This window comes from Denticeps clupeoides, chromosome 17 (genome assembly GCF_900700375.1).
Source record: "Denticeps clupeoides chromosome 17, fDenClu1.1, whole genome shotgun sequence".
NCBI lineage: Eukaryota > Metazoa > Chordata > Actinopteri > Clupeiformes > Denticipitidae > Denticeps > Denticeps clupeoides.
The window spans coordinates 434354-457656 of NC_041723.1; the positions used below are offsets into that span (position 1 = coordinate 434354).

At 47.3% G+C, this 23303-nt stretch overlaps 2 protein-coding genes across 4 annotated transcripts; one reads left to right on the plus strand and one right to left on the minus strand.

The window, feature by feature from the left end:
• Positions 1-379: 379 nt before the first annotated feature.
• On the plus strand, positions 380-9313 carry ttc38 (tetratricopeptide repeat domain 38). Of its 3 annotated transcripts, XM_028957571.1 has the most exons (15): positions 380-400; positions 516-678; positions 2469-2546; positions 2634-2715; positions 4705-4876; positions 5469-5642; positions 6076-6151; positions 6246-6365; positions 6497-6556; positions 6640-6678; positions 6924-7005; positions 7598-7763; positions 8650-8809; positions 8898-8971; positions 9062-9313. In XM_028957571.1, the coding sequence occupies exons 2-15, from the start codon at positions 649-651 to the stop codon at positions 9147-9149; spliced, it is 1401 nt and encodes a 466-aa protein (XP_028813404.1). In that variant the 5' UTR covers positions 380-400; positions 516-648; the 3' UTR covers positions 9150-9313. The 3 variants fall into 3 exon arrangements, with proteins under 3 accessions (XP_028813404.1, XP_028813402.1, XP_028813405.1); XM_028957569.1 differs by lacking the exon at positions 380-400 and having other exon boundaries at positions 421-678; XM_028957572.1 differs by lacking the exons at positions 380-400; positions 2469-2546; positions 2634-2715 and having other exon boundaries at positions 421-678.
• On the minus strand, positions 9176-23220 carry tspan33b (tetraspanin 33b). The gene is made up of 8 exons (XM_028957586.1): positions 22996-23220; positions 15386-15443; positions 15154-15281; positions 14415-14489; positions 12968-13063; positions 11979-12107; positions 10903-11064; positions 9176-9422 (listed from the first exon to the last, which is right to left on the minus strand). Exons 1-8 carry the CDS (start codon positions 23089-23091, stop codon positions 9354-9356), a joined length of 813 nt encoding a protein of 270 aa, XP_028813419.1. The 5' UTR covers positions 23092-23220; the 3' UTR covers positions 9176-9353.
• Between the last annotated feature and the right edge of the window lie 83 nt (positions 23221-23303).

Sequence of the window (23303 nt, forward strand, 5' to 3'; positions counted from 1 at the left end):
AGTTTACAGGTTCACGTACATGCATACAGACATATACATAAATATATTTATATTAGTACATGATACACTACTGGAGTGAAAAAGGTTAAATGAAGGGTGGTAGTAGGACAAACTCTCCTATGAACCAGAAGACCATTGTGTCCCTGAGCAAGACACTTAACCCTGAGTGTCTCCAGGGGGGACTGTCCCTGTAACTACTGATTGTAAGTCGCTCTGGATAAGGGCGTATGATAAATGCCGTAAATGTTAAATATGCAACTGGGGTTTTATGACATGTTTGTGGTGGTTCTGCATGATGACATATTTTGAGCTCCCAAGCAACGTAATTGATCCGCAGCTGGTCACATGACTACCGTGATCGTTTTCAGCCAATCAGAACGTCAGATTGGAACTACAGGGTGTAGGTGTTATATAATTTCTTATTCGGCACACTTGGCAATATATGTGTTATATATTTATGACTGAGAACAAATAGTTCTTTTGTTACGTTACATTAATCTCGTGACCTGTGAAAGGCGGCAGATTCGTCACTTTCAGCGACTCTGCTCCTGATCCGCCTCCTGATCCGGCTCCGGGTTTTGCCAGGATCCTGTCCCCATTTCCGACGCAGCGTTTGGAGGAGAAGTTGGGGAAAGTTGCAGCGGCGCGATGATTCCTGCGAGTTTCAGAGACTGTCAGGTAAAAACCTCACGTCAGCCGCACGACGGGAAATATATACGGAGTCACTTTTTCTGTTCTCGAGATGAACGCCGCCTGACATGAAAACTATAATTAATATCGAGTTTACTCTCAGCATAATTAACGAGTCCAGGCCACTTGACTCAAGCCGGGCTTTTAAAAAGCTGAACATTGTATAAATACACACAAATTTTACATTTACAACATTTACCAGACGCCCTTATCCAGAGCGTCTTACAATCAGTAGTTACAGGGACAGTCCCCCCCTGGAGACACTCAGGGTTAAGTGTCCTGCTCAGGGACATGATGGTAGTAAGTGGGGTTTGAACCTGGGTCTCCTGGTTCACAGGCGAGTGTGTTACCCGCTAGTCTACTATCACTCATACACATGCATCCCATATGCTCATGTCATGATGCCAGAAGCAAAATATATATTCATATATGTATATATATATATGTGTGTGTGTGTGTGTGTTTGTATTTCTTCCCCAAGGTCACAATCAAACCCCTCAAGGCAACAAAGGGAATCTGCAGATACAAAGCTGAAATATCCCTGATGTCAGGATTTTAGATCATTTCATCCATTTGTAACCAGAGTTTGTAATAATTCAGATTAATTCAGGGTCTCAGAAATGCAACAAGGGTGTGGAGAGGAGGAGGTCCACTGTTACACACTCAACAGCAAACAACGTGTACAAACAGTGCTTTTATTCACAGTGAGCTAACAGGTACAATAAACAGCGGACTCAGGACAGCTAATAAACATCAAAACAGCCTAAAGGAAGGGATGGTCCCCAGGACCTCCCAAAAAAGTAAGGGCCTAGCAGACCCTGGGGACCTCCCGAACACCATCCAAAGTCTCTTTATATAGGTGGAGGTGACCAATGGCAGATGGAGCTGGTAGGCCTCAACTCCTCCCACGAAGTCAACCTAAAAGAGACAGGACACAAAAACACAGCCAGACACACAGAAAGCGTGGGAGCGTACGTCCAGGGACGTAACAGATGTCATGATCAATAAACACTAGGTACCGTGCCATGCCGCTGTACTGACCGTCATGTACCATGACAGTCAGCGTGGTAGTAGCCTAGTGGGTAACACACTCGCCTATGAACCAGAAGACCCAGGTTCAAATCCCACTTACTACCATCATGTTCCTGAGTGTCTCCAGGGGGGGACTGTCCCTGTAACTACTGATTGTAAGTCGCTCTGGATAAGAGCGTCTGGTAAATGCTGTAAATGTAAATGTACCACTAGGGACCATGCCGCTGCACTAACTGTTCTGTACCACTATTGACGCGCCACTGTAGTGACTGTCCTACAGCGCCACTAGTACCACTAGGGACCGTGCCTCTGTACTGACTGTCCTGTACCACCAGGGACCGCACCGTGCCGCTGTACTGTCGGTTCGTGATCTGGTCCTGAGACCCACACGATGATCCTGACATCAGTTTGCCGTTTTTCCTTCCTTGGACCAGTAGTTACTTAACCCTAGAGACACTCAGGGTTAAGTGTCTTGCTCAGGGACACGATGGTAGTAAGTGGGATTTGAACCTGGGTCTTCTGGTTCACAGGCGAGTGTGTTACCCGCTAGGCTACCACCACCCTTCATCAGGAACGTCCAGCAGATAATGTGAAGACCAACACATACTGCTGCAGCCAGACACAAGTCACCAGGGTCTTCCAACTCATGGTCCTCATGGCCCGGCTCCTGCTGAGTCCCCTGAAGGTCGGGTGTGAAGCCTACGTGGCTGATGGGAATCAGTCATTTTGAATGTTTTATTTCCCAGGCCTGGAGGTCGCAGGGTCTCCCCCTCTCCACCAGCAGTAACGAAGCCTGTAAGATGTACGACGCCATCCTGACGCAGGTAACCGCACCTCAACATCTCGCCCCGAGGCGGCCGCGCATCTGACCTCCGACCTGACCTCTCCCTTCTCGTCCTGCTGGGGGTCAGTATGTCACCTGGAAGAACGACGTGACTCTGGGTGGAATCGAGGGGTGCATGGCTGCGGTGAAGGCGGCCGACCCCGACTTTGGTGAGTGGTGAGGGGTCCGTGATCGGATGAAATATTGATCGTGTCACACTGTGACGTCGATTTATGAAGCAGTGACGGGGCCGCGGTGGGAGTTTCAGGACATGGGACATGTCCTGGGACATGAAGTACGTCTGAGCCTACCCTGGTGGTGGTGTCATCCAACATCACCAGTTCATCAGATTCTCATCAAGTCACGTACAGTCATGCCGCTAAATGGACCTGAAAAAACATGCACCACGTACATATTTATAAGGCGACTGAGACAGGTCTCATGGGGAAGCTGTAAATATTGGGATATGGACACAGTTGGAATCTGTACGCCGCCACGCACATGTCCGTTGCAGTAGAGACCCGGCAGCTCCGCCAGGGATGGAAACTTCAGGCCATAACTTCCTGCACTTTTAAAAAGTCAAAGTTTGATTTGTGATTGTTAATTTGTCCCATTTATTTTTGGTCCCTGGTGTAGTTTGAATTGAAGTGAAGTGAAGTGATTGTCACATGTGATACACAGCAGCACAGCACACGGTGCACACAGTGAAATTTGTCCTCTGCATTTAACCCATCACCCTGAGTGAGCAGTGGGCACCATGACAGGCGCCCGGGGAGCAGTGTGTGGGGACGGTGTTTTGCTCAGTGGCACCTCAGTTGTACCTTGGCGGGTCGGGATTTGACCCGGCAACCTTCTGATTACGGGGCCGCTTCCTTAACCGCTAGGGTGTAAATATGGTTTTATATTTACGTGTTGGAATTATGCCGTTTGGAGACCAGGAATTTCGTGAATCCAGGAACTTTTACAGCATTTACCAGACGCCCTTATCCAGAGCGACTTACAGTCAGTAGTTACAGGGACAGTCCCCCCCTGGAGACACTCAGGGTTAAGTGTCCTGCCCAGGGACACAATGGTAGTAAGTGGGGTTTGAACCTGGGTTCAAACCCCACTTGCGACCATCGTGTCCCTGAGTGTCTCCAGGGGGACTGTCCCTGTCGCTACTGATTGTAAGGCGCTCTGGATGAGGGGAAATCCAACGTTGTCCCCTCCTTGTGTCCAGATGAACTGGCTTCCACCGCTAAATGAATTTTGTGCAGGATTTATACAGCGTGCTTCGCGTCTGATGCATCAGGACAGATGGACTTTTTTGCATAATTACTATTCTGGCCTTTACATTCGTATAAATGAACAAAAAAAAGGATCTTTATTTGTGTGAAAGTTGAGCTCTGACATGGAATTTGTTCGGCATGCAGGGTTTTTTAATCACCTGACTGCATGCCACCCACGGCTTCTGCTGCCAGTCCTGCCACCTGAACGCCTGCTGTCCCGTCCCCGCCTGCCATATGGCCGGGTGTCCGCGTCTCTCCACCCAGACAGTCTGTTAATCACACACGCACCTTTATTACGGGGTGACTATCTGCACTGGGACTGTTAAAGTGCGAACTGAGTGACGTGCTTTAGGCTGGATGAACGTCTGATGCATTATGGGTCTAATGCATTATTTCACGCAAATGCCAGAGCAGTGTAGTACCATCATGATATCGATCCAAATAAATGAGGTCATCATTTTTTATTGTCATTTGAGGAAGCACCAGTAGGTGGCGCTGCTTGATGGCAAATGCTCAAGTTTCCAGGCAATCCAGGTAACCTGTGGGTTTTATATCGCCACCTTGTGGTCTCCACATGCTATTTGTCCAGAACATATTAGGTAAATCATTTGTGTTTTGTTTTTTTTTTTCTAATTTTGATACACCAGGCATATACACACACACACACAGATACATATACACACACACACACACACATATATATATATATATATATATATATATATATATATATATAAATCTCACTTTTTTCTTCTTCTGTGTGAAATTTGCCTCCCTGGTGTCACTTCATTAATGATCCTGTATGCAGCCTTTTGAATGTGAATATTAAAATGTTCTACATTAAGTGTGAACGTTCTCACGGGATTTGGATGCCGTGCCCTCTGTGCGCAGTGATGGGTCATGTGATCAGTACGGGACTGGAGCTGGTCGGGACGACAACGTCGATGCGGCTGAACGAGCGCTTGGCCGCGGCGGTGCGGCGCACGGTGGAACTGGCGGAGTCTCAGGACGTCACGCCCCGCGAGAGGCAACACGCCCGCGCTGTGGAGCTCTTCTCCAGGGGGTGAGTGTCCAGAACCAGCGAACCCAGAGGAGGACACAGCTGCACGATCCATCAGGACGTACTGACCGGGTTTTATGGTGATATGGTGGAAAACCACCACTATTTTTCGGTTAGGACAACGTTCCCTTCCAGCCGTCATTATATAATGGGGCCTTCTGCTCCGATATGCAATATCACCCTCCATGCATCACGTTTCAGGCAGAAGGACCGTGACCGGTCGCGCTGGGCGTGGCATTGGACCTGTCATGTGACGACCAAGGGACACTGTTAAACATCTGAATACACAACGTCTAAATACATAATTGTCTCTTTGTTGGCTTGTTGCGGATATTAACGAAAGCCAGATTGACCCCCCAGTCGGAACGTTTTATTAAAAGTGGCCTGGTGGAACTTTCCACTTCGGGGAGCTTCATTATCCGCGTATTTATAGAATTTAATAAGATCCTCTCCACTTCACTCCTGACCTCCAGAATAAACGTCGCCGGCTCTCCTCGCTCGCTGTTTAATTGCGCCCCGGCACCAGACGGGACTTTTATTATTTATTCATTTTGCCTCCTGATGAGTTAAAAAGAAATGATGCGAAATGTCCCAGCGCTCTGTCCAAGGCCTGCGACGTCTGGGAGGAGATCCTGCTGGACCACCCCACCGACATGCTGGCCCTCAAATTCGCCCATGACGGCTGCTTCTACCTGGGCCACCAGACGCAGATGAGGGACTCGGTGGCCAGGGTCCTGCCCCACTGGAAGCCCCACACTCCCCTGTCCAGGTGACAGATGGTTATTAGTCGCTTCTGGGCATGTTGCACATGTTCGCTTTGAGCTTGGACCCAGTAGATAATCTTAAAAATACAATAAAACAATCCAACACCAATATAAATGCATACAGCAGTGAAATGATTAGTGTAAATTTAATAGATAACTGGTTCATCTTTTTAGATTTCTTTTCGAGGTAATTGCAGATTTTGATGTTCCAAACGGAGGGCAACTTTAATACAACCGGTTTAAATTTAAAATGATAATTTCATAACCACAAAATGACTTTTACAAGAGCAAAATTCACAAATTATCACTGAATTATTCATTCAGCACCGAAACTTTTCTAACCATTAGAAGCAGGACATGATCACCTGTGTGGGTGTCCTGACTGTGCAGTAAAACTGCATTTTTTTGTGGTATATCGTGCTGCTTTTTCCCCCCCAGCTACCTGAAAGGCATGTACTCTTTCGGCCTTCTGGAGACCCGGTTTTATGACCAGGCTGAGAAAGTGGCAAAAGAAGTCAGTTTTTTCAAAAGATATCTATATATCTATATCAATGTATATATCTATATGTATATATCTATATGTATATATTTGAATGTATGTGACGCAGGGCCTGGCGCTGACCCCGCAGGACGCCTGGTGCGTCCACTCCGTCGCCCACGTCCACGAGATGAGGGCGGAGGTGGACCGCGGCCTGAGCTTCATGCAGGCCACAGAGCGAGACTGGCAGGTTGGCGGCTCTGCACACGACCCGCCCAACCAGAGCAGACGCTCCTCATAATTGATTGAGCGTTTCTCATTTTATCCATGTCTTCTCAGATGAATTAATAAAACCCATAAATATTGATTGCGCCTCCGCAGGGATCTGACATGCTCGCGTGTCATAACTACTGGCACTGGGCTTTGTATTTCATAGAGAAGGTACGACAGTCTTTATTAATTCATCCCTTCGTTAGACGGAGTGGATCTTTGTATGAATTCATATTTCAGTCTGGTCGCTGCAGGGGGATTACGAGGCGGCGCTGGGGGTCTTCGACAGCCAGGTCAGTGCTAGACCGCGGAGAACCCGCTGCTCGTTCTCTTGTCTGCAGCATGGACGGGTTCATTTTTTCTGAAATCTATTTATACACACGATGGTTTTTTAAAGTCGGCTCCTGAAGGGAGCCTCCTGACCATTACTGACCAGTTACACACAAATGTCCAGAAAAGAGACGCCGGCCTGTAATCCCTGTGGGGAGTGGGCGGGGTTAATGTGGGCGTGGTGAACGTGCTGCTTCTCTACCTGCAGATTTCACGCTGCTGCTTGACTTCTGGTGCCATGTTGGACATGGTGGACGCCTGTTCGCTGCTCTACAGACTGGAGCTGGAGGGTGAGAATATATATGTGTATACAGTACAGGCTAAAAGTTTGGACACCTTCTCATTCGACGTGTTTTCTTTATCTTCATGACCATTTACGTTGGTAGATTCTCACTGAAGGCATCAGAACTATGAATGAACACATGTGGAGTTCTGTACTTAACAAAAAAAGGTGAAATAAGTGAAAACATGTTTTATATTCTAGTTTCTTTGCTCTGATTACTGCTTTGAACACTCTTGGCATTCTCTCGATGAGCTTCAAGAGGTCGTCACCTGAAATGCTTCTCCAACAGTCTTGAAGGAGTTCCCAGAGGTGTTTAGCACTTGTTGGGGTCCAGCTCACCCCAAACCATCTGGATTGGGTTCAGGTCCGGTGACTGTGGAGGTCAGGTCTCCACTTTTTGTTAAGTCCAGAACTCCACATGTGTTCATTCATAGTTCTGATTCCTTCAGTGAGAATCTACCAACGTAAATGGTCATGAAGATAAAGAAAACACAAACTTGTCCAAACTTTTGGCCCGTACTGTGTGTGTATATATACGGTCTCAGTAGAGAGGAATGTGTAAAATGTGTAAATTATGATTAAATGAAGTGTGTGTACAGGGGTGAGTGTAAAGGAGCGGTGGCGCGAGATTCTGCATGTGATTCGGCTGCACTGCGAGGATCACACACTCCTCTTCAACGACCTGCACTTCCTAATGGGATCTCTGGGGGGCGCCGCCACTGACTGCACCCAGCTGCTTATGGAGAGTCTGCGGGAACGAGCCCGGTAACACACACACACACACACACACACTTATTCCTTCAGTCACTGATGCCTTTAGGCACATTATGTAACACTGGATCATAAAGGAGTGTAGGAGTGTGTACGAGTGGCGGTCTGGGACCCTACACACACACACACACACACACACACACACATCAATATGCAGTATGGAAGCCCTCCTGTCTGCTACCGGGAGCAGAAGATGTGGCTTCTCCGGAGAACTTCCACGCTCCCCCCGGTGCGCCGGTCCGTTCTTTTCAAGGTTGAAAATGAAGGCGGGAACTTTGTGTGACTTCTTACATAACCGTAAAGTCTGACGTCAGTTGGGGCGCGTGAAGAACCCCCTTCCCCTCGTCGCACGATGCACTGATAAACACTGCACACTTTTTATATGCACAATAATCCTTGGGTGTTGCATTATTTTTTTTTGCGTCTGTTCTGTATGATTTGACTACAGATCAATGATGATGAATCAGGAACAGCGGCTGGACTTATTGAGCTCTCAGCAACAACAACACTACATAGAACTCCAGTACACTGCAGCACTTTCACTTTCAATCCCTCTGGACTCAAAACATGGACACCTTCACCCTGCCTGTTACACGTATTTTATGTTAAAGACGTAAAAGTTTAATATTTGGTTACGTTTGCAATATTTGCATATTGGTTTTCATTGTATACTTGCAATATTTGCAATACTGTGGTCTGTAGCAGCCGCTAAAGCATTTCACTGCACATCATACCGTGTATGACTGAGTATGTGACAAATAAAATCCACAGAAGACCGTTCCACGTTTATTTATTCGTGATAAAATTTCGTGTGGATCAAATGCTTTTCGGCGGCATGTTCGATTGTTAAAATGAAATTAAACCGCCGCTTTACTTGCAGAGACCCGCAGGACAACGATCAGCACCGCCTGGCGCGGGCCGTGGGTCTGCCCATGTGCGAGGCGCTGCTGGCGTTCGACCAGGGCAACTACGGGGGCGCTGTGGAGCTGCTCCGCCCACTGCGCTACAGCTTCAGGAAGATAGGGGGCAGCGACGCACAGGCGAGTGAAGCCCATGGCCGTGAACCGCACACACACACACACGCACACACACACACACACGCTGAAGACTTGCATGTCCTCCTTTCAGAGGGACGTCTTCAACCAGCTGCTTATTCATGCGGCCTTGAGGTCGGGGGACAAGCAGCACCAGAAACTCGCACGGTGAGACTTCTGAGGATAAATGAAGGGAACTAGACGTATAAAACGGCCGGGTTGAACCTGCGTGTGTCGTTTCTTCGGGTTTCTGAACAGGTGCCTGCTGGTGGAGCGCGACGCCGGCCGGCCCAACTCCCCTCTGACGGAGCGTCTTATTCAGAAGGCCAAGGCTCTCCACGTTTAAACCCCTGCATGATAACCTGGTCCACCACACTTCCCTTTCATAATGAAATAAGATACAAATTGTAACATTCCACCATGAGATTTTATTCATAAACAAAATAAATGTAAAATGAATATAAAAAGCAGTTTAATGTTAATGGCTATAAATAAAAGGAATTATCTGTTTCCTGGTCTTGTGTCTTTGTCGTCGTCACGTTCCTGATCCTCATAAAGTGGAGCTGATCTCCGTCCTGATCTGGGAGATGAGGATCTGTGACAGGACGATTCCTGCAATCTGGGAAAAAAGGACCAATCACAACGCACTCCAGATGAAACTGCAGATCCTGACTGCGGTTCAAATTACAAATATTATACGAAAAGATCCGCAGGATTTATAGTGACATGTTTACATCTATTCATATTGGCATGGCGGTGGTCTACATGTCTTGTAAGTCTTGTAAGTTGTGAGGTGCCTCCTGTGAGGTGGATCTTAAATAAATAATAAATAAAGTGAAGTGATTGTCACATGTGATACACAGCAGCACAGCACACGATGCACACAGTGAAATTTGACCTCTGCATTTAACCCATCACCCTGAGTGAGCAGTGGGCAGCCATGACCGGCGCCCGGGGAGCAGTGTGTGGGGACGGTGCTTTGCTCAGTGGCACCTCAGTGGCACCTTGGCAGATCGGGATTCGAACCGGCAACCTTCTGATTACGGGGCCGCTTCCTTAACCGCTAGGCCACCACTGCCCAGATCAGCCTCCTCCTTTCTACAGAACGTCCCACAGATGCATCTTGGGAGTGGCAGAACATGGCCCAAACTATCACACTGACTCCACCCAGAGTTAATCCTAATAAAAATATTAGGCCCATATCCTTTCTAATAAAAACAATCACACTGACCTCGCCCATATCCTTCATGACAAAAACAGACTATGACACTGACTCCGCCCATATCCTTCATGACAAAAACAGACTATCACACTGACTGCGCCCATAGTCCATCCTAATAAAAGTAAATTATCACACTGACTGCGCCCATAGTCCTGGTGCTCAACAACACACATCCCACCATCCACATAACGTCACAGGAAATGTGATTTGCCACAGATCTTGTCTTCTACCTAGAAGACAACACCAGGTAACCAACCAACCTCCACAAGCGTCTGAGGCCTGCTGAGATTGGTCTGCGTGTCTGACAGCCATCCATCTGGGTATGTGAGCTCCCCTGTGTTCTCCCGAAAAGCTGTTATTCCGCAGAACATGCCACATCAAAGACGTCCGCATAATAATGTAATTGGCTTGACGTCTTCATGGGTAATTCACCGCGCAGCCTCTTGATGTTCAATAGAGGGGCTGCAGCGAAGTAAATATCAAAAAAGGTTTCTTCTGCGCGAATGAAAGAAAATAGGCCACTTTCTTCCCTTTTTTTTCCGGGGCGCGCCAGTAATTTTGTTGCCCAGATACAGTAATGCAATATTCATCACGACAGCGGCGTCAGCGCTGGATACAGCGGCGTCAGCCATCTAAACACGATTGACACGCGGCCGCCCCCCCCCAGGCCCACGGCATCTACGAAACGCTTTCCACGTTTCTCCTGCATTATCAGCTTCAAATGACAAATATCACACGAAACGATACGCAGGGTTCATGTTGGCACGTCTTGTAAACGAGTGAGTGAGGAGGATCAGCCTTCTCCTTCTGCAGAACGTTTCTCCTGCACGTTTCCACAATAACTCCCGCTGCCTGGTGTTGGAATGGAACGGTTTACCTGCGGCAGGGCGCAGCCCAGGGCCAGCGCCCCCACCAGCAGCAGGTGGCTCTCCATCCACCCCGCGGCCCGGTCGGCGCAGCCCGCGGCGTAGATGGCCTTGGCGGCCTCCAGGCGGCCCTGCGTCTGCGCGCCGAAGCCACACATGGTGTTGACCACCGCCTGTTGGGTGGGGACAGCGAGGGGACGGGGGTCAGTTGCTGCCATCTTGGATTCGGTGAAGAAAGTGAAGTTCTCCAGGAAATACATGCTGTTTGGAGGTGATATTAATAACTCAGACACCTGCCATTGTATTTTATTAATAATGTTCATTCGTATATTTCATAGATGGCATCAAAGAGCTGGAACTCAACACGGCTTCATTTTCTCGAGTCCCGAGTTTCGTTTTTCTATGAATATGAAAGAGAAGACAAAGCACTTGACAGAGAGGCGGAGTCTCGGAAGCAGCGGGAAAGATGAGGAAGAAGACGGTACTGGATGGAGGAGTGAAGACGGGAGCATGTTGTACCAGGCTGCAGTCTGAACGATAAAACGGACTAAAACGCACTCGTACGGTCGGGCTTTTACCAACGTTTGGTCCTCAGTCCCTCGCCATCCACTCCCATCTCTCCTGGAGAGCATCCTGGGGCGGACATTCATGTATTTACCACCTGAATATGCTACGTCAGTGCTCATATTCATATAATCATAATACATAAATGGACTGAGACCGCCTCGATACGACATGATCAAGCCAGGAGGAGGATGGGAGGACGGGTCTGCCTTGGACCTTGATCTCTGCTCTAACGTGAGGCGCTTTGTGCCAACGTACGTTGTAAAATGCGCCGTACAAATAAAAAAGTGAAATAGTTTCTTCACTGAATGTGTGTATTAACGCCACACGGTCTTCAGTATGAGCAGGAGAACAGTTTAGTGGGATCTCAGCACCACCGGGACGCCTCTTTTCTTCCAAACGTTCTGTGTTTTAATGTCTGATGTTTAATTTGCAGGTTCCAAGTTGACCTGGAACGTGCTGCTTTTCCCCCTTCTCACCAGAGACCTGTTATCTGAGCCATGAGCTGCGGTGGAGGCCTTACCTCTCCAGGTACCGGGGCGCAGCAGGAGTACGGCACGGCACACCGTTCTGTACTGGGGTTGCCGTGGGAACAATTAAAGTACACGTTCCAGGACCAGTCAGTGTAGTCGTTCCAACCACAGCACTGGAACTGAAATGAGAGAAGAGGAGATGCTGCTATCTGAGGTGTGGCACAGAAGTAGGGATTATTTTGGCTGTCATGTACTGTAAAACAGTCCAGGCCAAGAGTCTGGAGACATCTTCTCATTAAACGTGTTTTCTTTATTTTCATGACCATTTACGTTGGTAGATTCTCACTGAAGGCATCAAAACTATGAATGAACACATGTGGAGTTCTGTACTTAACAAAAAGTGGAGACCTGACCTCCACAGTCACCGGACCTGAACCCAGTCCAGATGGTTTGGGGTGAGCTGGACCAACAAGTGCTAAACACCTCTGGGAACTCCTTCAAGACTGTTGGAGAAGAATTTCAGGTGACGACCTCTTGAAGCTCATCGAGAGAATGCCAAGAGTGTGCAAAGCAGGAACCAGAGCAAAGAAACTAGAATATAAAACATGTTTTCACTTATTTCACCTTTTTTTGTTAAGTACAGAACTCCACATGTGTTCATTCATAGTTTTGATGCCTTCAGGGAGAATCTACCAACGTAAATGGTCATGAAAGTAAAGAAAACACGTTGAATGAGGTGTCTCCAGACTAATAAATAAATATATATATATATAAATATCTTTCATTTCTCAACAACAATCAAAATGAAAACAATCACTGTAAAATAGTATTATTATCACATGTAGAATTTGCAAAAAACTGGATATGTACTTTACAATGAGTTCAAGCGGTTGGCTAATTTTGAAATGCTGGATTTATTCGATGAACGTGACACGTTACGTCATTTTATTCTCTGCTGAACTGGATGAGTGTGTCGTCATCGTAGCTACTGGGCCTGTCGTGCGAATTGTCTCTCTGCTCGTGGTGGACGTGTGTTCACCTCTTTCTGGATGTAGTCCATGAGGTTCTGCAGGTCCAGGTCATCTCTGTAATGCACGATGGCGTTCTCCACAAACTTCCCCAGCGCGCTGCGCGTCTGCCACAAACGGAGCGTGATGCACAACTCATGAATATCCACACACAGCCACGCCCGCCGACGGCCCCGCCCATGCGACCGCTAACCAGCCAGCAGTCGCCCTCGCCGGCTGCACGCTCGCGGGCCTCAGAGCGTCTCCTCCAGGCCTGCTCTGCGGCGGAGCATTTTGGTTCCACTTTGATGGGGCGAACCCCTTTAATCAGTGCGTGGGAGGATGCTGCGAGCAATGCTAAACTGGCCCGTTAGGGGACGGGGGAACAGGAGACAAAGACGGAGGGTGTGTGTGAGGCATCTTTTTTTTTTTAAGGTTTAATACACAGACCACCTTTATTTTCTAAAAATCCCAGGGTCTCATTACATCAGGATCCAATTTAACATGAATTCCCCAAAAGCCCTGCAGGAAGTATCTGTGGCTTCAGTTGCTTTCTGCAGCCCTGTAATTGTAATGGCTTCCTGGCTAGAACGGCTCTGAAGAGGCTCATTCAGTCACCATTTGTTCATTTTACAGCTCACAGGAGCATAAACTAAACCGTGCAATACCGACAGGAATAGAAATGATGATTAATAAAAATTTGGAACAGGATTAATCATGATTGACAACTGTGATTATTTGGGTTTTTAATCATTTTGACAGTCTTAAAGCATGAACTGAAATGGAAATGTTCGAGATTTGCAGACAGGACAGCATTTGGGTACATATGTGACAGTATATGTATGAAAAATGCATGTGTTGAGACAGCGATTAATCATGATTATTTGTGATTACTTAGAACTGATCAGAACAGATCTTTGAAACTCTTTGAAAATAAGAACTGAGATTTTTTGCAGTGGCGCAACAAACAATAACAGAAACAATAAAACTATGAAATTGATTTAAATGTAATATAATATGATGCAATAACAATTTTATACATCTTGACATGACAGCGAAACTGGGATTTCTCGGTGTTACAGCACATGGATTCGATGTACGAGTCAAGGACGTGAAAAGACAGAACGACGAAGAAAAGTCAGGAAGAGAAGAAGGAAAAGGAAGGTACAAGGCCTTGGATCAGTGGGAAATCTGAGTCTGTCAATCATCCCCCACGAAGGGTGGGAAGTGGTGAAAATTCCATCCCTCAATTAAAACTGCTCCACGTTGTGTGACGTGTCTCTAAAACTAAAAAAATTCCGACCCTTTAAGTTTTTGGTGAATACGTTTCCTGTTCACTTTCACATGCCTTCCTTCTGATTGCACCTGTTTCCCATCTAACAGGGCGGCGAATCACAATCGAATGGAGCCGCCAGCGTATGGCTCACTGTTCGGCCATTAGAGTCACATTCACTCTTCACTCGGGGAGGGAGAACGTACCTGGTCCGAGTAGAAGAAGCCGAGGACCGCTATGGCCAGCTGGGTGAGGAAGACCAGGGTGAGGCTGAGGGAAAACTGAGGAGGAAATAAATTTACTCATAACACAGCAGTGAAGAAAGCAGCCAGGATATGAGCTGCGTACGAAGAACCGGAACAGAACAGGTTTGGCTGCTGAAGCTAGCAAAATCTCATTGAAAAATCTCATTTATTCAAAAGGAATAATAATTCATTTTTAACATTTACTACAGCGGAAAAAAGGGATTATACATATTAAATAAGAATCATAAAACAAAGGCTGCAAATGATCAATTCTGAGAAATTGCACAAATCTTGGTTAATAGCAATTCAAACATGTTTTAAGAATTATTACTCCCAATTAATCATGATTAATCGCTGAAATTAATCAACATTTTACATGGAACTGACACCTGCATATGCTCATAGCATGAGATTCAAAGCAAAGTCTCAGGTTCAAACCCCACTTACTACCATCGTGTCCCTGAGCAGGACACTTAACCATGAGTGTCTCCAGGGGAGGACTGTCCCTGATAAAATGTCATATTGGTTAAGGAGAATGTACATTGTAATAAGGATATTGTTGCTTAGATTAATCAAAACCAATGTGATTAATGACATCGATCAACTTAATATATTAGCAACCAGATGCAGTTTAACCCCAACACATGGTTCAGTGGTGGGTTACTGAGGGTGCCTGTGTGTGATGTTGTGACCACCTCACCATCTTCAACAGTCGTATGTTCTCCCGCAGGGCGCCTATGCAGCCGCAGAAAGTGATGAAGAACATGACCACGCCCACCACTATCAGTATCACAGCGGGATCAACGAGGAACGAGTCTCTCACAGCATCTAAAACCAACAACGAACAGAACAAATACACCATGACCCAGCTCACCTGCCTCAGAGAAAAGAAAAAAAATGTACCCACTATTAAAGTGTAATAAAATTATTACCCGTTGCTTTTTGAATTTTTGCATACACTCCAATGCCAACAATGAGCACAGAGAAAACCTGGAAAATTAGGAAAAAATTTGCATTACTTTCCATCAGAATAGACATACAGTGTGAAAAACTGTGTGTAATAAATATGAACATAGACTTCCGGTTTAAAGGTCCCCTATTATTAATACGAGTTCCCCCAGCCTGTCTGTGGTCCTACCGTGGCTAGAAATGGCAGTCGGTGTAAAGAGTGTTTCAGTTGTTCTGCTTCACCGTTCAGAGAGCTGCAGCTCAGACGTTCGGGTCTGGAATTTGTCCCCTTATGACGTCATAATGGGAAAGGTTACCTCCCGTTTCTCATGCTTTTTCCGGCCAGACAATTTCCCGCCCCGCCCCTAAAACATTCTCTTATCTACCTCAGCTACAGACACGCGTCCTGGGGAAATTGTGGGACTGGATCAAAGAGGCTGTGATTCTGCACCAGGGCGGAATTTTAGAAAGAGACGTCAGGTACAGCATTAGGGGACCAATAAGACCGATATAAAACAATCAAAACTTTCGACTGGTTGTGTATATGTGAATATGTGTTTGTATGTATGTATAAATGTTTGCTTTATGACAGTGATATTTTGTTCAGGACTTTTATGAACATTTATGTCTGAGTTCTGAATGTAATTGTAAGTAAGTTGAATGGATGTCTGGAGACAGGCGGGCCTACGGCAGATGCTTCCCCATTTAGTCTTTGTCACAGACATGCCACATGGACCATGTCACTACCAACACTACTACCACCGCCAGCACCACTATCAACACCACCATCGTCATCACCACCAAAACCACCACCTCCACCGCCCACACACTACCATGAACACCACCAACAACACCACCAACAACACCACCATCCATCACTACCAACACTACTACCACCGCCAGCACCACTATCAACACCACCATCGTCATCACCACCAACACCACCTCCACCGCCCACACACCACCATGAACACCACCAATAACAACACCACCATCCAACACTACCAACACCACTACCACCTCCAGCACTACTACCAACACCACCATCGTCATCACCACCAAAACCACCACCTCCACCGCCCACACACTACCATGAACACCACCAACAACACCACCAACAACACCACCATCCATCACTACCAACACTACTACCACCGCCAGCACCACTATCAACACCACCATCGTCATCACCACCAACACCACCTCCACCGCCCACACACCACCATGAACACCACCAATAACAACACCACCATCCAACACTACCAACACCACTACCACCTCCAGCACTACTACCAACACCACCATCGTCATCACCACCAAAACCACCACCTCCACCGCCCACACACTACCATGAACACCACCAACAACACCACCAAAAACACCACCATCCATCACTACCAACACTACTACCACATCCAGCACCACTACCAACACCACCATCGTCATCACCACCAACACCACCTCCCCCGCCCACACACCACCATGAACACCACCAATAACACCACCAACATTAACATCACTAACTTCCTGGATCACATGCAGTGAATGAACTGCAGTAAAAGTGCAGTAAGTGATGCTCTTACGCTGGAGTCCGTCCACAACCCAGAATCTACTTCTCGCTTCAGAGCATGTCTCTTTAAATCTGTCTGCTCCTGCTGCAGGCATTCGCTGGGCCATTAGTGTCTGATTGGCTAAAATAATGTGGCGTGTGAAGGAACTGTGGGAATTCCGAGCCGCTGGAGGAAATGGAGGTGAAGAGGTTCTGTTTCTCAGTGCAGGTAAACAGACAGACTTCAGCGGCAGATGAATGATCTGCGAAGATCACAGCCAGCAACTCTCCCTGGGCACCGGGGGGGGGGGGGGGGGGGGGGGGGCGGGGGGGGGGGGGACGACTACATTTAAAACCAGCCCCCAGGGCGCGGCAGTGGGGGAACTGGGTGTGGAAGTGTGGATGTGTTTCGCTAAATAACACATTTTCTCATTCAAACCCATCGTGTTTTTCATTTAAATTTACATTTTGATCAATTTGAAATTTCACCAATTTAAATACGTTTGCAAGATAAAGCCGTGATAAAGCCGTGCTCGTGGTTTTCCTGAAAAGATGCCACATGCTGGCTAATCAAAATCTGTCCCTAGATTTGCGATACTACACCCGACATCGAATTAAAACCAGTTCATGGATGAGTGCAAGTTTGTACCCTTTAGGGCACCAGTGGGTTGCAGCTTTGGCCAAATGACCCACGACGCAGGTTATGCCGGCCAGATGAGATGGACAATGCTGCTGGAAGACAATTTTCTGCTCTGCTGAAGAGCAAACACTGTTCCTGACAGCAGAACGAGTCTTAACCAGGTGCTGGGCTGCATTTTCCACCGTGCCAAATGGATTTTGACAAAGTTTTCTCTGAAAATACATTCAGTGTTCAGGCTCAGGTAATTTTGTTGAAGGAGGCTTTTCCAATACCAGAATAATTCAATATCACAGCCATGGCTGTCCCATGCTGACTGTCCCGCACTATCAATACTCTTATTGGACTAGTGTGACTTCAAGTTGAAATGATCAGGTTAACTGAGAAATGTTGATCCCCTCAATAGAGGCTTTCTTCTTCTGCCCACTTTCAGACAGAAGCTTGGTCGGTGATCAGGACATGTCTGACGTCTCTGCAGGTCACTCAGTATTAGATCTTATATTTATCTCACAATAGACTTTCATAATGATGTGAGCATGGAAATAAAAATCTAGGTGATATTATTTTGTGATTAATGTGCTTTGTGATGTTCAGCAAGAATGAGCTGATGAATCTTTCTTTAAAACATTTAGAAAAAAAATTCATTTAACTATGTCATGTCATATTCAATAGTTGAGAATGCTTAAATTAAAGCGCCTGATAACCTGCATGTTGGTGTTGGTAGTAGGCGTGGTCATGTTCACTAGGAGATAAACCACCTGATAATCTGCATGTTGGTGTTGGTAGTGGGCGTGGTCATGTTCACTAGGAATTAAAGCGTCTGATAACCTGCATGTTGGTGTTGGTAGTGGGCGTGGTCATGTTCACTAGGAATTAAAGCGCCTGATAACCTGCATGTTGGTGTTGGTAGTGGGCGTGGTCACGTTGACTGGAATTAAAGCGCCTGATAACCTGCATGTTGGTGTTGGTAGTGGGCGTGGTCACGTTGACTGGAATTAAAGCGCCTGATAACCTGCATGTTGGTGTTGGTAGTGGGCGTGGTCATGTTCAATAGGAGATAAACCACCTGATAACCTGCATGTTGGTGTTGGTAGTGGGCGTGGTCATGTTCAATAGGAGTTAAAGCGCCTGATAACCTGCATGTTGGTGTTGGTAGTGGGCGTGGTCATGTTCACTGGAATTAAAGCGCCTGATAACCTGCATATCGGTGTTGGTAGTGGGCGTGGTCATGTTCAATAGGAGTTAAAGCGCCTGATAACCTGCATGTTGGTGTTGGTAGTGGGCGTGGTCACGTTCACTGGAATTAAAGCGCCTGATAACCTGCATGTTGGTGTTGGTAGTGGGCGTGGTCATGTTCAATAGGAGTTAAAGCGCCTGATAACCTGCATGTTGGTGTTGGTAGTGGGCGTGGTCATGTTCTCTGGATTTAAAGCGCATGATAACCTGCATATCGGTGTTGGTAGTGGGTGTGGTCATGTTCAATAGGAGTTAAAGCGCCTGATAACTTGCATGTTGGTGTTGGTAGTGGGCGTGGTCACGTTCACTGGAATTAAAGCGCCTGATAACCTGCATGTTGGTGTTGGTAGTGGGCGTGGTCACGTTCACTAGGAGTTAAAGCGCCTGATAACCTGCATGTTGGTGTTGGTAGTGGGCGTGGTCACGTTCACTAGGAGTTAAAGCGCCTGATAACCTGCATGTTGGTGTTGGTAGTGGGCGTGGTCACGTTCACTGGAATTAAAGCGCCTGATAACCTGCATGTTGGTGTTGGTAGTGGGCGTGGTCATGTTCAATAGGAGTTAAAGCGCCTGATAATCTGCATATCGGTGTTGGTAGTGGGCGTGGTCACGTTCACTGGACTTAAAGCGCCTGATAACCTGCATATCGGTGTTGGTAGTGGGCGTGGTCACGTTCACTGGAATTAAAGCACCTGATAACCTGCATGTTGGTGTTGATAGTGGGTGTGGTCATGTTCACTAGGAGTTAAAGCGCCTCATAACCTGCATGTTGGTGTTGGTAGTGGGCGTGGTCACGTTCACTAGGAATTAAAGCGCCTGATAACCTGCATGCTGGTGTTGGTAGTGGGCGTGGTCACGTTGACTGGAATTAAAGCGCCTGATAACCTGCATGTTGGTGTTGGTAGTGGGCGTGGTCACGTTCACTAGGAATTAAAGTGCCTGATAACCTGCATGTTGGTGTTGGTAGTGGGCGTGGTCACGTTCACTAGGAATTAAAGCGCCTGATAACCTGCATGTTGGTGTGGGTAGTGGGCGTGGTCATGTTCGCTGGAATTAAAGCACCTGATAACCTGCATGTTGGTGTTGGTAGTGGGCGTGGTCACGTTGACTGGAATTAAAGTGCCTGATAACCTGCATGTTGGTGTTGGTAGTGGGCGTGGTTACGTTCACTAGGAATTAAAGCGCCTGATAACCTGCATGTTGGTGTTGGTAGTGGGCGTGGTCACGTTCACTGGAATTAAAGCGCCTGATAACCTGCATGTTGGTGTGGGTAGTGGGCGTGGTCATGTTCGCTGGAATTAAAGCACCTGATAACCTGCATGTTGGTGTTGGTAGTGGGCGTGGTCATGTTCACTGGATTTAAAGCGCCTGATAACCTGCATATCGGTGTTGGTAGTGGGCGTGGTCATGTTCAATAGGAGTTAAAGCGCCTGATAACTTGCATGTTGGTGTTGGTAGTGGGCGTGGTCACGTTGACTGGAATTAAAGCGCCTGATAACCTGCATGTTGGTGTTGGTAGTGGGCGTGGTTACGTTCACTAGGAATTAAAGCGCCTGATAACCTGCATGTTGGTGTTGGTAGTGGGCGTGGTCACGTTCACTAGGAGTTAAAGCGCCTGATAACCTGCATGTTGGTGTTGGTAGTGGGCGTGGTCACGTTCACTGGAATTAAAGCGCCTGATAACCTGCATGTTGGTGTGGGTAGTGGGCGTGGTCATGTTCGCTGGAATTAAAGCACCTGATAACCTGCATGTTGGTGTTGGTAGTGGGCGTGGTCACGTTGACTGGAATTAAAGCGCCTGATAACCTGCATGTTGGTGTCGGTAGTGGGCGTGGTCACGTTCACTGGAATTAAAGCGCCTGATAACCTGCATGTTGGTGTTGGTAGTGGGCGTGGTCACGTTCACTGGAATTAAAGCGCCTGATAACCTGCATGTTGGTGTGGGTAGTGGGCGTGGTCATGTTCGCTGGAATTAAAGCACCTGATAACCTGCATGTTGGTGTTGGTAGTGGGCGTGGTCATGTTCAACTGGATTTAAAGGCGCCTGATAACCTGCATATCGGTGTTGGTAGTGGGGGCGTGGTCATGTTCAATAGGAGTTAAAGCGCCTGATAACTTGCATGTTGGTGTTGGTAGTGGGCGTGGTCACGTTCACTGGAATTAAAGCGCCTGATAACCTGCATGGTTGGTGTTGGTAGTGGGCGTGGTCATGTTCAATAGGGAGTTTAAAGGCGCCTGATAAACCTGCATGTTGGGTGTGGGGTAGTGGGCCGTGGTCACGTTCACTAGGAGGTTAAAGCGCCTGATAACCTGCATGTTGGTGTTGGTAGTGGGCGTGGTCACGTTCACTGGAATTAAAGCGCCTGATAACCTGCATGTTGGTGTGGTAGTGGGGTGTGGTCATGTTCTGGAATTAAAGCACCTGATAACCTGCATGTTGGTGTTGGTAGTGGGCGTGGTCACGTTGACTGGAATTAAAGCGCCTGATAACCTGCATGTTGGTGGGTAGTGGGCGTGGTCACGTTCACTGGAATTAAAGCGCCTGATAACCTGCATGTTGGTGTTGGTAGTGGGCGTGGTCACGTTCACTGGAATTAAAGCGCCTGATAACCTGCATGTTGGTGTGGTAGTGGGCGTGGTCTTGCTGGAATTAAAGCCTGATAACCTGCATGTTGGTGTTGGTAGTGGGCGTGGTCAGTTCACTGGAATTAAAGCACCTGATAACCTGCATGTTGGTGTTGGTAGTGGGCGTGGTCATGTTCACTGGATTTAAAGCGCCTGATAACTTGCATGTTGGTGTTGGTAGTGGGCGTGGTCACGTTCACTGGAATTAAAGCGCCTGATAACCTGACAGTGTTGGTGTTGGGTAGTGGGCGTGGTCATGTTCGCTGGAATTAAAGCACCTGATAACCTGCATGTTGGTGTGTGGTAGTGGGCGTGGTCACGTTCTCTGGAATTAAAGCGCCTGATAACCTGCATTGTTGGTGTGGGTAGTGGGCGTGGTCATGTTCGCTGGAATTAAAGCACCTGATAACCTGCATGTTGGTGTTGGTAGTGGGGCGTGGTCACGTTGACTGGAATTAAAGCGCCTGATAACCTGCATGTTGGTGTTGGTAGTGGGCGTGGTCACGTTGACTGGAATTAAAGCGCCTGATAACCTGCATGTTGGTGTTGGTATTGGGCGTGGTCACGTTCTCTGGAATTAAAGCGCCTGATAACCTGCATGTTGGTGTGGGTAGTGGGCGTGGTCAGTTCGCTGGATTAAAGCACCTGATAACCTGCAAATGTTGGTGTTGGTAGTGGGCGTGGTCACGTTGACTGGAATTAAAGCGCCTGATAACCTGCATGTTGGTGTCGGTAGTGGGCGTGGTCACGTTCACTGGAATTAAAGCGCCTGATAACCTGCATGTTGGTGTTGGTAGTGGGCGTGGTCATGTTCGCTGGAATTAAAGCACCTGATAACCTGCATGTTGGTGTTGGTAGTGGGCGTGGTCATGTTCACTAGGAGTTAAAGTGCCTGATAACCTGCATGATGGAAGTGGGGGGTTTAAATCCTCCAGAATGAGGATGTAGGGTGTGTGAGAGCTGTCAATCATGTCTACAGGCTCCTCCCATTTTAAACTCTATTCTTGAAAGCATGGCTAAAACTATGTGCCAGAAATAATTACACAACAATGAAAATTGTCTGAGTTGGTAGTGAGTTCCTCGTCTCCAATATACAGATAACCAGCAAGCACACACGTCCTGTTTCTATCTGCTTATTTCACACTGTGAACATGCAACCTGTCACACAGCACAATAGGAAGCTGTACCAGTGTATTCTACTGGTGTGTGTGTGTGTGTGTGTGTGTGTGTACACTGTATGCAATATCCACTGTATGCATTTTACAACACATTAAATTTACATTTAAAAATGTAAAAATTGTAAATAATTAACAGAAGCCGAATGACCCAGCTGCTTTTAGGACCAAAAACATCCCTTTGGATTAATAGTTTCTTCTTATTTTATCCTCCTGTAGCAGAAGTCATTAAAGCCAGAACAGGCACCCAGCTCATATTCTTATATATTTGCTGCTATTTGCTTCTGGGTTATTGTAGTGGTTTGTAAATGAGGAGCAGAAAAGGTCCAGGCCAGAAGAAGGAAATCATGTTTAATTCAGCCGCTTCTCTTACCCAGAACAGGAAGCTGAAGAAGAAGAGGAAGTAGCGGATCCAGGGGTTGATGAAGGAGAACGTTTTGGTCCTGCTGAGGCTCAGATCTCGGTCCATCTTCACCACCCAGAGACAAGTGTCTCGGCGGCAGCCGGTGATTATGGTGGCGGGGAAAACAACCTCATGGTCACGTTACACGCCGGCTATTTCAGCCTGAGCGGCGCTGAATGGGCCGAACCCGGCCGCATTGTCCGGCCGAGCTGAGCGGGCAGCAGCAAAGCCCCTGATTCACCAGGGTGTTTACAGTAAAGTGTGGTGGGAACGAGCTC